A 14,081-nucleotide genomic window follows, 5' to 3' on the forward strand; every position below is an offset into this window, starting at 1 on the left:
GTTAAGGAACTGAGTGGATGGCAAGGGAGAGGAAGAAATCAAGAATAATTCTCATTCTCCATTTTCTTGCTGCTGAACTTACTGGGTGCTGGTCATGCTTTTTAAGGAGGTAGGGAAGACCATCATGGGAACGGGACAGATTTGAAAAAGAACCAAGACTTCAGTTTTTTACTTGTTGATTGCATTAACACATTAAATCTTCACTCCAACTCTATAAGTACTAACATTAACTCTGCTTTAAAGATGAGAAAACTGATCCAGAGAGAAATTAAGTAGCTTGCTAGGGTTATAAATCATAAAGCCAGAATCTATTGATCTCTCTCTCCATTTTCCACTCCTTCCCTCCATCCAATCATTTATCATCTCTTTTTATTGAGACAGACTCTCACTCTGTCGCCCAGGCTGGAGTGCAGTGGCACGATCATGGCTCACTGCAGCCTTGACCTCTCAGGCTCAAGTGATCCTCTCACATCAATCTCCCAAGTAGCTGGGACTACAGGCACGGACCACCACACCCTGCCAATTTCTGTATTTTTTGTAGAGATAGGGTCTCACTATGTTGCCCAGGCTGGCTTCAAAACCCTGGGCTCAAGCAATCCTCCTGCCCCAGCCTCCAAAAGTGCTGGGGTTACAAGCGTGAGCCACTGCGCCTGGCCGTTTAAATCCTCATCCATCCATTCATTCTTCTAATCACCCATCGCCTCATCTTCTTGGTTCCCAACACACCATTTTCTCAATTCACCCATCCATCTCTTCACCCACTCATGCAATCATCCATCCGTCCTCCAGCCCCCAATAAATATTCACTCGCCAGCTTCCTCAGGCACCTGATACCTGCTGTGCAGGAGCAAAGTCAGGGATGAGAAGGCATGAGACAGACACACTGGCATGCAGCTTAGCTTAAGATATTTATTCAATGCTCTCACATTTGGCCTCTGCAACCCAGAAAAGGCGTAGAGCAGGGTAGAAGCACATGATGCATCCTTCAGACACTGGAACCTCCAGGAGGATCAGGTCATCTTCAGGAAGTCTTCATTTCCCGTGGATGACCGATCAGTCATAACTGCAAGAGACAGATACTTAGCACCTCCGCTTGCAGACTAACCACCCACCTGACTGCCCTCATCCCATGAGGATCCAGGTGCCTCTGCCCCAAGAAGCCTGGTCTCCATACTACATCCCTCACCATGGGGAGAAGTCCTGCGCTCTCCATTTCTCCGCCGCTGGCTTCTGCTGGGAGTTATGCCCATCATTGGTCTGGTCCCCGTCAAAGTTTCCACAGGCCCCACACAGTTTCCCAGCATGGTCATCGCTGACCATCACAGCCAGCTTCCCATCGGCTCCTAGCCACACCTGGACCCCTGCCTTCTGGCGAACTAGCAGGGAGCCATCAGGTGTACGACTCACGGACACGGACGCTAACTTCTTGGCTGGGAGATCCACTCGTAGACCATTCACCTGGTGGGGGGCGGGCAGCAAACACAGAGGTGAGGTCACAGCCATAGAAAAGCTGGGTGTTACGAGGATGGAGAGACCCCAAACAAGATAAGTTCATGGAGCTAAATCAATGAGATGAAGACCTGGATGTTTGCACTATTTGGAGCAATGGATACATGAGAAGATAGCTGGACAACTGAATAGATGGATAGAAGGATGGAGAGTGGAGGGATGGACAGATGGACCCATGGACCTACACAACACCCCAAAGTCTGTCAAACAATCAAGCCCCAGGGTCATCCTGTATGGTTCTAGTTTTCTTTTTCTTTTCTTTTTTTTTTTTTTTGTGGGGGGGGGTCTCACTCTGTCGCCCAGGCTGGAGTACAGTGGCGCAATCTTGGCTCACTGCAACCTCCCCCTCCCAGGTTCAAGCAATTCTCTGCCTCAGCCTCCTGAGTAGCTGAGATTATAGGCATCCACCACCACATCCAGCTAATTTTTGTATTTTTAGTAGAGATGGGGTTTCACCGTCTTGGCCAGGCTGGTCTTGAACTCCTGACCACATGATCTGTCCGTCTCAGCCTCCCAAAGTTCTGGGATTACAGGCCGGAGCCGCCATGCCTGGCCTTTCTTTTCTTTTTTTTTTTAAGATAGGGTTTTGCTGTGTCATCCTGGCTGGAGTGCAGTGGCGCAATCACAGCTCACTGCAGCCCTGACCTCCTAGGCTCAATCAATCCTCCCACCTCAGCCTTCTGAAGAGCTGAGACTACAGGACTACAGGTGTGCACCACCCCACCCAGCTAACTTTTGTATTTTTTCTCAAAGATGGGGTCTCTCACTATGTTGCTAGGCTGGTCTTGAACTTCTGGACTCAGGTGATCTGCCTACCTCAGCCTGGTTCTAGTTTGCAAAATAAAACAAACTTTTAGCACATCCTGTAAGTTGCTGGTTCCCTAACCAAAGCAACGTTATCCTTTATTTTTGCAATGCTGATGTCTGAAGATAAGTAATGACTTCAGCAAATATAATAATCATCTGAGAAAATCACTTTTTCTTTATCATGGGCTGCAGACCCAGTAACTTTGTGAGTTTTTTTCCTTTAAATAGCTGTTGTCTATGTTAGTTGGTGAATTAACCCTTCTAAAGTTAGACTCCCTAGAGAAACTTCCTTGAAAGAGTTCTTTTTTTTTTTTTTTGTAAGTGCTTTGTTTGTTTGTTTTGAGACAGAGTCTTGCTCTGTCACCCAGGCTGGAGTGCAATAGTGTGATCTCAGCTCACTGCAACCTCCACCTCCTGGGTTCAAGCAATTCTCCTGCCTCAGCCTTCTGAGTAGCTGGGACTACAGGCATGTGCCATCATGCTTGGCTAATTTTTGTATTTTTAGTAGAGACAGGGTTTCGCCATGTTGGCCAGGCTGGTCTCTAACTCCTGACTTCAAGTGATCTGCCTGCTTTGGCCTTCTAAAGTACTGGGATTACAGGCATGAGCCACCGTGCCCAGCCCTCTAAATGCTTTTGTATCTGAGTTTTCCTCTGCCAGATGATTGGAGAGATCAGTAGATAGATCTGAAAAGACAGATGGGTGGATGGGTGGGTGAATGGATGGAAGGATGGATGGATGGATGGATGGATGGATGGAAGAAAGAAAAAAAAAGAAGACAAGAAGTAAGGAAATAGGAAAAAGAGAAAGGGGGTAGAATAGATGCTGGAAGAAGGGAGGAGAAAAGGGAGGATGGGCATAGTGAAGGATAGATGAAGACTAGTGGATGGAAAGGGTAATGTATAACTGAGTCTGAGCCATCTCTGTTATCCAGCACATGGCCTGGCACCAAAGGAGCAAGTCTAAGTTTATTCACAAACCCTCTAGGTGCCATGCCCTGATCTGGGTACTGGTGACCAAGACAGACAGGATCCCTGCCTACCTGAGGCTTATAGTCCAGTGATGAACAAAGATACTGAACATCTTCTGGGAGTTTCCTTCTAGGAGTCTGGAACTTTGGTAGGTTCCAAAACCCCAGGCACTGAGACTCTAATGAACTTCCCTGGTAGACAACATTTCATGTTTCATCACAACTTATTGCTGGAGGAATTAAGCACATCCTGTGTGACTCTACCGAGAAAGGACTCTCGGAAGCTTGCACCTGATTTCCCCTGAACTTTGCATGATGCACCTTTTTTGTTTGTTGATTTTACTTCGTATCTTTTCCCCATGACACATCTTAGCCTTAAGTACAACTATATGCTGAGTCCTGTGAGTCCTAGTGAATCACTGAACCTGCGGGTGGTTATGGGAAACCCTGACACATTATGTGACCCCCACCCCCAGCCTTGATCAATCACAGAACTTCCTCCCTGAAGTCACAGTGACTGGCTCCAGGGGTGGGCATGTGACCCAAACGAATCCAATGAGATATAATCCTGGGTCTTTTCTTGAACCATTTTCTGCTAAGGTAGCTAAGCTGGTGGGGTGTAGGCCTGGGCAGCTGGGGGGTTGTCTTTACAAGTGGAAAGCCTGTTTGATAATAAGCTGATTTGGCAAATAGCAAGTCTCAAAGATAGAAGTACAAATTTATGATAATATTGCCAGGGCACCTAGATCCAGCCATTCCTGAGGCTCCATCCTTGGATTTTCTAGTTACACGGACCGATAAATTCAATTTTGCTTAAGGCAGCTTGAATTTGGTTTTAAGTCACTTGCGACCAATAGAGTCTCAATTCATACTAATGTGAAAACTATTAAGTTACTTGAGTATGTTTTTGCTCCTCAAGAACTCAGCCAGAACAAAGGGACTAAGTTTGAAATACTGAGATAAAAACCAATCCAGAGACCAAACTGCAGAGACATGGATAAAGACAACAGATTGCAAAACAGAAAGGAAGCCAGGAATGTGGGGACACTATAATCAGAAGAGCAAAAGCCCAGGGGAGACATTCCCCAGCCCCTACTCACAAACTTACCCACACACCGTTGTTTGGGGTCACTGTCACCATCCCATCCTGGAAGAAGATGTGGACCTGGCCCACAGCCTCAGCTTTGCCATGGCAGGTCTGGACATCAGCAACCACACGGTACCAGGGGATGGTCTTCTGTAGTCCTGGGCAGCGGGAAGAGAGCTCATAGACACCAGAAGAGGTGATGGCACCACGGGCACCATCAAAGGTGGTGAGGTTGGCACCCACAGACAGGAAACAGAGACCACGAGGAGCCCAGCAGTCCCGGGCTTCAGCCTGGATCTCACATATACGGCCTGGTGGGCAGCCAGCTGCCTGGCATGTCAGGCCAGAGCTTGGGGAACAGGAACAGCGCTCGCTGCAGTCTGAGGTCAGCAGGGAGGAGTTCACCTGTGCACAGAAAGGGGCCAGGTTATGGCGGTGTGATGGATTGCAAAAATGGCCACACTCCTTGAACTCTCTGTTTTTATGCAGAGTGATTTTACAGACTCCCATTAAGAAATAGAATTTATTTCTCCCTCCCTATGAATCTGGATTGGCCATAAGACTATATTTAGTTCAATGACACACAGAAGAAGCAATGTTGTGCCAGCTTTAAGCTTAGACCTCAAGACACCTTACAGCTTCTCTTTCTCTCTCTCTCACAGAGATACATAGAACCTCACCCAGCCACCATGACAACAAGCCTGGGCTAGCTCCCTAGAAGATGAGTGACCCCACGGAACACAGATAACTCTTCCAGCTCAGGCCACCCTACAGCAGGCAGGCTTCGGCTGACCCACCAGGTGACCACAGATATTATACATGAGTAAGCCCAGGGGATAGCAGAAGAACTGCCCAGCCAAGCCCAGCCAAGCCCAGCCTAAACTGCAGTCACAAAATTGCAAACTGAATGAATAATTGTTGTTTTAACCCACCACAGTTTGGAGTGATCTGTAACCTAGCAAAAGCTAACTGATACAGGTAAGAAATGAAGAAATGTAACTAACAACATAAATGCCATCTCTACACTGATGATTCCCACATCTCTAGGCCAGACCTGTCCCTTGAACGCCAGACTCACAAATCCAGGACGATTTCTGGCATAGGCAGAGGGGTCAGGGCAGGGATGGGGAAGCATAGGGAGCTGTAGGGGTTTAGAGGAGGCACCTAACCCAGCCTAGGGGATCATGGATGGCTTCCAGTAGGCAGTGAGACCTGAAGAAAAGAGCAAAATTTGGCTTCATGTGCAAGCAATGCAAGTTAGCATAGTGTGCTAATGGGTAGCCTTGGGCTGACTTCTCTATGTCACAATTTCTTCATCTGTAAAATGGGGAAAACAGCCATAGTATCTATTGCATAGGATTGCTGTGATTATTAAATGAATTAACATCCATAACATGGCTGGGAGAGGGCGGCTCATCCCTGTAATCCCAGCAGTTTAGGAGGCCAAGCCAGGAGGATCACTTGAGCCCAGGTGTTTGAAACCAGCCTGGGTAACATAGCGAGACCACATATCTACAAAAAAAATTAAATAATCAGCCAGGCATGGCAGTGTGAGCCTGTGGTCCCAGCTACCCAGGAAGCTGAGGCAGGGAGATCACATGAGTCCAGGAATTCGAGGCTGCAGTGAGCCATGATCACACCACTGCACTCCCACCTGGGAGACAGCATGCAATCCTATCTCAATCAACAAATACATAAAAATAAAATAACACGCATAACAAACATGGTGCACGGTAAGAGCTCAAAAATCATTAACAAGAATAAATCAATTCTGCAATTCAATTCACATTATTAAACAAGTATTAGCTGGGCCACCTATTTGCACTGTTGTAAACTGCTGTTTCTTTTTACCAAGTGTGATGAACATGCATGGCAAGGCCTAGTGCTCAGTGGGTATCTTTCCTGCATAATTGAGCATGATCCTCAGCCACCTATGCCACTAAGATGGGTGATTAGCCCCATTTTACAGGTGAAGAAAATGACGTTCAAGGAGGGCCCAGATGATGCCCCCGCTCCAAGATATCGAGTCCTAATCCCTGTAATGAGTAAACGTTACCTTATATGGGAAAAGGGTGTTTGCAGATGAGATGGAATTAAGAACCTTTTTTTTTTTTAAGAGACGGGGTCTTGCTATGTTGCCCAGACTGGAGTGCAGTGGCTATTCACAGGCGCGATCCCACTACTGATCAGCACGGGAGTTTTGACCTGCTCCGTTTCCGACCTGAGCCGGTTCACCCCTCCTTAGGCAACCTGGTGGTCCCCCGCTCCCGGGAGGTCACCATATTGATGCCGAACTTACTGAGGACACCCGATCGGCATAGCGCACTACAGCCCAGAACTCCTGGGCTCAAGAGATCCTCCAGCCTCAGCTTCCCGAGTAGTTGGGACTACAGGCACATGCCACCTCACCTGGCAGAATTAAGGATCTTAAGATGGAAAATTTCTCCTGGATTATCTGAGTGGCCCTTAAATGCAATCATGTGTATCTTTATAAGAGGGAAGCAGAGGGAGATGTTACGACACACGCGGAAGAGGAGCAGAGGTTGGAGTGATGTGGCCAGAACCAAGGAAAACCTGCGCAACCAGCAACTGGAAGAGGCAACGAACAGATTTTCCCCTAGATTTCTTTTTCCCTTTTTTCTTTAGAGAGAAGGTCTTGCTCTATAACTCGATCAAGACAGTTGCAGGTAGGGCAAAAAGAAAAGAGAGAAGGTCTTGCTCTGTCACCCAGGCTGGAGTGCAGCATCGTGATTATAGCTCACTGCAGCCTCCAACTCCTGGGCTCATGCAATGGTCCCAACTCAGCCTCTTGAGTAGCTGGGACTATAAGTGTGCACCAGCATGCCCAGCTAATTTTTTTTTTTTAATGTAGAGATGGGATCTCAGTATGTTGCCCAAGCTGGTTTCGAATTCCTGGGCTCAAGTGATCCTCCCGCCTTGGCCTCCCAAAGGGCTGGGACTGCAAGTGCGAGCCACTGGGCATGGCATCCTCTAGATTTCTCTGGAGGGAGTGCCACCTTGCCAACACCTTGATGTCAGCCAGCGATCAAGGTTCTGACTTCTGGATTTGAGAACTGTGGGAGAATGAATTTCTCCTGCTTCAGCTGCCAAGTCTGCAGTCATTGGTTACAGAGGCTGCAGGAAACTAATAGGGAGAGGTTGCCTGCATCAAGTCACACCACTGGGAGATGGCGGTGCCTCCTCTGTCTTCAGCCTTGAAGAAGCTCTGGGTCTCTCTCAAGCTCTTCTACCCTCTCTGCTCTGCCCAATCCCCTACTCACCGGCAAGTATCGGCCATTATGGGTACAGCCACAATCTTGGACAGGGATGCAGACACCCTGGGAAAGCAGGTAGCGGTCATCACACTCACAGCCCTCAAAGCAGCGGGTGGTGCAGCCCGTGAGGCCGGAGAGAGCAGCACAGGAGCCCTGGCAGGTGTGTGTGCAGATGGAGTAGTGGCTGTGGGCGGGGCACTGGAGCGCTGCAGAGAGAGGTGGCAGGGCATAATCATACCTCCAAAGGGTCCTGGATAACCAATGGGGCCCACTGCATACCCAGCACTGTTTTAGGTGGCGCTGAGGACACGAGTATTGAGAACAGCCTCAACCCCAGTCCTACAGATCTCATGTCCAATGGGACAGACAGGAACAGCCCAAATTGAACATGCTGCATCAGGGAGTGTAGACGGAGGGGCCAGGACCAGGATGGGGAGGGACAGGCAGAGGGTTCAGGACCAGGATGGGGGGGGACAGGCAGAGGGGCCAGGACCAGGATGGGGGGGGGAATAGGCAGAGGGGCCAGTACCAGGATGGGGGGGACAGGCAGAGGGGCCAGGACCAGGATGGGGGGGGACAGGCAGAGGGGTCAGGACCAGGATGGGGGGGACAGGCAGAGGGGTCAGGACCAGGATGGGGGGGACAGGCAGAGGGGTCAGGACCAGGATGGGGGGGACAGGCAGAGGGGTCAGGACCAGGATGGGGGGGACAGGCAGAGGGGTCAGGACCAGGATGGGGGGGACAGGCAGAGGGGTCAGGACCAGGATGGGGGGGACAGGCAGAGAGGCCAGGACCAGGATGGGGGGGGAACAGGCAGAGGAGTCAGGACCAGGATGGGGGGGGGACAGGCAGAGGGGCCAGGACCAGGATGGGAGGGGACAGGCAGAGGGGTCAGGGCCAAGGTCAGGGGACACAGGCAGAAGGGTCAGGGCCAGGATGTGGGGGGCACAAGCAGAGGGGTCAGGGCCGGGGTGGGAGGCACAGGCAGAGGGACCAGGGCTGGTATGAGGGGCACAGGCGGAGGGGTCAGGGTTGGGACAGGGGCTGTACGGACCCAAAGGAAATAGCCACGGTAAGTCCCTGGTTTCTGGCTAAGTAATTGGTGGATGGTGTGGCTGTTCTTCGATGCCCACCAGGGTTGGGCTGGGGGTGAAATGCTGATTTAATTTAGGAACACAGCAGGTAAGAGGGACTCTAAGGACACCCAGGAGAAGGTGTCCTGGATACCCTAACAATGACCACAGACTTGGTAGCTTAAACAGGAGAAATTCATTCTCCCACAGTTCTGAAAGCCAGAAGTCAGAAATCAGAATAACTGGGCTGACAGTCAGGAGAGAGTTCAGGGCTTGAGACAGACCAGGTCCACAGTCAACACTGAGAACAAATCTGAGGCCACAGGCATGTACAATGGCCCTGGGTACAGGTCCTGCCCAGGGGAGACATGGCTCTGACCTGGGGCCAGAGGGGCCATTGACTTGTCCTGAGAGTCTCAGGGAATGTCCCTGCCCTGGGAATTTGAATGAGAGGTACAGCCCTAGTTTGTTGGGGGGCGGAGCGGTGGTCTAAGAGGCTGCAGCCTTGTCTTGGGGGGATCTGAGGGGATATGGTCTTGTCAGGGGGTAGAGGAGGATCTGGGTGAGCCACAGACCTCCCAACCCACTCAGCTCTCCCTTTCAGGTCATTGCAGAGAGCCCAGGGTAGAGCCCTAGGGACAAAGTGAATTTGAGGTTTGAGGAGAGTGGGCCGGAAAGGAGGCTGAGAAGGAACAGCCAGAGGGCAGCAGGGAAGCTAGTGAACTATGCCGTGGGAGAAGGAGGTGTGTGGGCGTGGGGTGGGAGTGGGTGGGGAGGGAGTGCTTTCATAGGGAGAAACCACTCCTAACATGCAGACAGAAGGAATGGGCCAGGAGGGACCCCTACACCTGGTCTAGAGTCCTCTGAGGGACCCACGGACACTCACGGCAGAAGCTGTCAGTCCTCCAGGGCTTCACAGCCACGCCGGCTGCCTGACAGGCCGCCGTATAGGCTGCCAGGCTGCGGCACAGGAAGGCTTTGTCACCCTTTTGGGCGCACAGGTCATACACGCATTGGCGGAAGTACTCGGAGGGACTCAGCACGGCCTGGCAGGTGGCAAAGGGGCCCTGGGGGTTCCGCAGCTGCCCACAGGCCTCGTTGCTCTCATAGGGTGCAGTCTCCTCCGCCAAGCACACGGGGCAGCCTTGGGGCCCGCAGCCCTCGCCACAACCCTGGGAGGAGCCAGGCGCCCGCCATGCAGCCCCGAAGGTCTCCACGCTGGACGCTGCTGCACCACTGGGCAGGACAAAGTCGTCACTCCAGTTGCCATTGAAGTTCCCACAGAGGCCACAGAGCCGTCCACGGAAGGGGCTGGGGATGGACATGAGGATATGGGCATCGCCATCAAAGAGAAGCCGCAGCCCCTTGGTCGTCTGCAGAACCATGTTTCGGCCCTCGGCGGTCACCCGCACGCGGCCCACAGCCACAGGCAGGGCCACAGCCTCGCCGTCCATGGTGACCTGTGTGGAAGGGTCAGGTAGGTCAGGAACCCACAGTACCATAGGCAACGCTGTCCTGTCACATTCCCAGGGCAGAGCTGCGTCTCCCTGAATCCCATTAAGGTCAGGTCATGTTCTCTTAAAGATCTTGGGGACCAGGCCTCGTGTGGTGACTCACACCTGCAATCCCAGCATGTTGGGAGGCCCAGGCAGGAGGATTACTTGAGCCCAGGAGTTCAAGACCAGCCTGGCCAACACAGCGAGACTTCATCTCTACCAACAATAAAAAATTAGCTAGGCTACCTGAATTGAACCTTAGAAAGACTGGAAAAAAGAAAAAGTAGAAAAAAAAATTAGCTAGGCATGGGGGACTGACGTGGGAGGATCGCTTGTGCCCAGCAGGTCGAGCCTGCAGTGAGACGTGATCGTGCCACTACACTCCAGCCTGGATAACAGAACAACACCCTATCACAAAGCAAAAAAAAATCTCCCTGGGTGGGCTGGACATGGTGGCTCACGCCTGTAATCCTAGGGCTTTGGGAGGCCGAGGCAGGTGGGTCACGAAGTCAGGAGTTCAAGACCAGCCTGGCCAACATGGTGAAACCCTGTCTCTACTAATAATACAAAAAATTAGCCGGGCATGGTGGCAGGTGCCTGTTAATTCCAGCTACTTGGGAGGCTGAGGCAGGAGAATCGCTTGAACCTGGGAGGCAGAGGTTGCAGTGAGCCAAGACCACGCAACAGCACTCCAGCCTGGGCAACAGAGCAAGACTCCATCTCACAAAAGAAAAAGAAAAATCTCCCTGGGTGAGACTATTCACCAGACCTTCCAGGGTAGGGCTCAGAGCTTCCAGATTGGAGGAATATCCCTCTCATACCTACAGGGTGGGGTCACGTCTCCCTCAGAACCCCTTAGGGGGCCATGCATTGCCTTCAGACTCCGAGGGCAGGCCGACAGTCACTCACCTGCGGCCCCCGAGCTAGGCTCACAACCTGGCCGGCCACAGTAACCAGCAGGCGTTGGGGGTCTCCAGCTGCATTATTCTCAAGCACGATGGAAAAGTCCTCATCCCCAGTCTTCGGGTGGCAGACTTGGGCCAAGATATAGGAGCAGGAGCCATGCAGGTCATAGACACGGCCATCGAGGGTGATGTAGTGGATGCCCCCGCTGGCCAGGCAGCGGCCACAGCCCGTGGCATGACAGGCCTGGACACCATCCTCTAACCGGCACTCCTCATAGGGCCCGCAGGCCGTGCCCTCCTGGCAGGTGACATGGCCGCATGGCCCACACTCGCAGCGCCGCTCACACTCAGGGCCCGGGTAGAAGGCCTGGCCCAGAGGGTAGTAGCGGCCATCGTGGAGGCAGCCACACTGGCCCACGGGTACGCAGCTGTCACCGCTGAGCACGAAGCCGGCATCGCAGACACAGCCTTCACGGCAGGCCGACTCGCAGCCCTCGGGTGCCGAGAGGCTCGGACAGCTCACGGGGCAGGAGTCACCGCAGAGCTCGTAGTGGCTGTGCTCAGGGCACTGGAAGGCTGCGGGGACAAGGTGGGCATGAGCCAGGTAGGTGTTCGAGTCGGGGTCTGGGGAGGCCCTGAGTGGGAAAACTGCTCGGGTCAGCTTGGGTGTCTCTGGGCGTCCACATCTGATCCAGGACATGTCACTGGGGGACTCAGCGTGGGACCTGGAATGGGAGGGGACATGCCCAGGTCTCTCTAACCAGCTTGTGTATTAACCTGACCAAATATTTCTAAAGATCAAATGACGCTGTTTGGCTTTTCTTTTTTTTTTTTTTTTGAGACAGGGTCTCACTGTATCTCACCCAGGCTGGAGTGCGGAGGCGCAGTCACGGCTCACTGCAGCCTCCACCTCCTGGGCTCAAGTGATCCTCTTGTCTCAGTAGCTGAGACTACAGGTGCCGGCCTCCACGTCAAGCTAATTTATTATTATTTTTTGTAGAGATGGGGTCTCACTATATAACCTAGGCTGTAATCCAGGGTGAAATGGATCACTTATACTCATCAGGATATTCAAGATCAGAACAGAGGTCTCAGGGTGTGAAAGTGACTGGGGCGTGGGGCCATGTGTATCTCAGGGTAAACTCTGCCTGAGGGCACCCAGCTGTGGGTATCTGACCTGGAGCATCTCCCAGAGTCCCTCTGACATGCTCTGTCTCAGGGTGTGCCTGAGTGAAGTTGGCAGGATACATGTGACCAGGAGACCTGCCTGAAGGGAACCAGCTAGGACTATCTAACTATGCATCTGTGTGGATCTGCCCGGGGCTATGGCAGGGTCCTGATTCTGAGTGTATGTGATCAGTTAGCCTCAGTGTAAAATCTAAGCAGATACCACTGAAGGTATTTGACTAATTCTATGTGACTAGGTACAGTTTGGTGTGTGAAACAGACCAGGGGCCTCTGACCAGCTGTAAATTCCTAGGTCTTCCTAACCGGGGGCACTTTGCTGTGTGACGTCACCAGTGTCAGCCACTCCAATCTACATGCCTCGGATATCTGAGAGCATGGATCACGAATCCCAAGAGTGTCCTGGACCTGGGGTTTCTGACTAGGTCTTCCTCTTTCCCTCCCTCTTTTCCTTCCTCCCTTCCTTCCTTTCTTTGTTCCTTCCTTCCCTCCTCCCTCCCTTCCTTCCTTTGTTCCTTCCTTCCTTCCTTTTTTCCTTCCTTTCCCTCCCTACGCAAGAACGTGAATCACTAATGCCCAAGAGTGTCGTGGACCCAGGGATTCTGACTAGACCTTTCTCTTTCTTTCTTCCTGTCTTTTTCTTCCTTCCTTCCTTTCATTTTCTCTCTCTCTCTCTCCTTCCCTCCCCACCTCTTTCTTTTTTCTTTCTTTTTTTTTGAGACAGAGTCCCACTCTGTCGCTCAGGCTGGAGTACAGTGGCGCGATCTTGGCTCACTGCAATCTCCATCTCCCGGGTTCAAGCAATTCTCTTGATTCAGCCTCCCGAGTAGCTGGGATTACAGGAGCACTACCACACCTGGCTAATTTTTGTATTTTTAGTAGAGACAGGGTTTCACCATGTTGGCCAGGCTGGTCTCGAACTCTTGACCTCAGGTGATCTGCCTGCCTCGGCCTCCCAAAGTGCTGGGATAACAGGTGTGAGCCACGGTCCCCGGACTCTGACTAGGTGTTTCTAACTGATTTCCTCTCCCTGCAGTTCCTGACCTGGTGCATTTCAGTATGGGTGCCAAGGTGTTTCCTGACAGGACATACCTAGCTCAGAGGAAGGACGGTGGCCCCTGAGCCCATGGAGGAGGAAGGGGCTGCTGTCTTAGAGTCTCGGGAAGGGCAGGGAGAGACCCTGCTATGTGGACCATGCATGGATCAGTACTCACGACAGAAGTCCGGCTGCCTCCACTCGCCGAGCTGGGCCCCAGCGGCCTGACAGGCTGCCACGTAGGCGGCCACTGCAGGACAGAGGCCTCCAGGATGGCCCTGAGCTTGGCAGGCGTCCAGCAAGCAGCCCTGGAAGTATTGCGCGGGCGGCACGAGGTCGTGGCAGGGCGCTAGCGGGCCGTCGGTGGCCGAGATCACGCCGCAGGCGTCCTGGCCGCCGAAGGCCTCCTGCTGCTCTGGGGTGCAAGGCTGCGGGCAAGGCCCTGACACACATTCCTCGCAGCCCGGGGCGCCGCCCACCTGCCACTCGGCCGGGTTCCCGCCCACCGCCTTCAGGTCGTCGTCGGGGTTCTGGTTGTAGTTCCCGCATAGGCCACAGAGGGAGCCCGCGTACGCCGCCGGCACGCGCAGGCGCACGAAGCTGTTCCCGTCGAAAGCCAGCGAGAGCCCTGAGGTGGCGGTCACCACCACGTCGGCGCCGCTCAGGTGTGCCTGCAGCAGCGAGTCCAGCTGGAAGGGCAGCGCCACGAACTCGCCGTCCACCTGTGGGCGGGGATTG

The 14,081-nt window shown here is 52.7% G+C and overlaps 1 protein-coding gene across 1 annotated transcript in view; it reads right to left on the minus strand.

Annotated features, from left to right (window-relative positions):
* Positions 1–889: 889 nt before the first annotated feature.
* Positions 890–14,081, minus strand: part of LOC105723395 (Fc gamma binding protein) — a 107,187-nt gene continuing 93,995 nt past the window's right edge. The window contains exons 39-45 of the mRNA XM_064381329.1: positions 13,522–14,065; positions 11,127–11,698; positions 9,608–10,181; positions 7,655–7,854; positions 4,395–4,778; positions 1,187–1,458; positions 890–1,063 (exon numbers count right to left, since the gene is read on the minus strand). Of these exons, the coding sequence (XP_064237399.1) occupies positions 1,054–1,063; positions 1,187–1,458; positions 4,395–4,778; positions 7,655–7,854; positions 9,608–10,181; positions 11,127–11,698; positions 13,522–14,065 (2,556 nt within the window). The 3' untranslated portion in view covers positions 890–1,053. The remainder of the gene's footprint in view (positions 1,064–1,186; positions 1,459–4,394; positions 4,779–7,654; positions 7,855–9,607; positions 10,182–11,126; positions 11,699–13,521; positions 14,066–14,081) is intronic.

The sequence above is a fragment of the Aotus nancymaae genome, unplaced genomic scaffold (assembly GCF_030222135.1).
Source record: "Aotus nancymaae isolate 86718 unplaced genomic scaffold, 86718_ANA_hifiasm-v0.15.2.pri h1tg000028l, whole genome shotgun sequence".
Lineage (NCBI taxonomy): Eukaryota > Metazoa > Chordata > Mammalia > Primates > Aotidae > Aotus > Aotus nancymaae.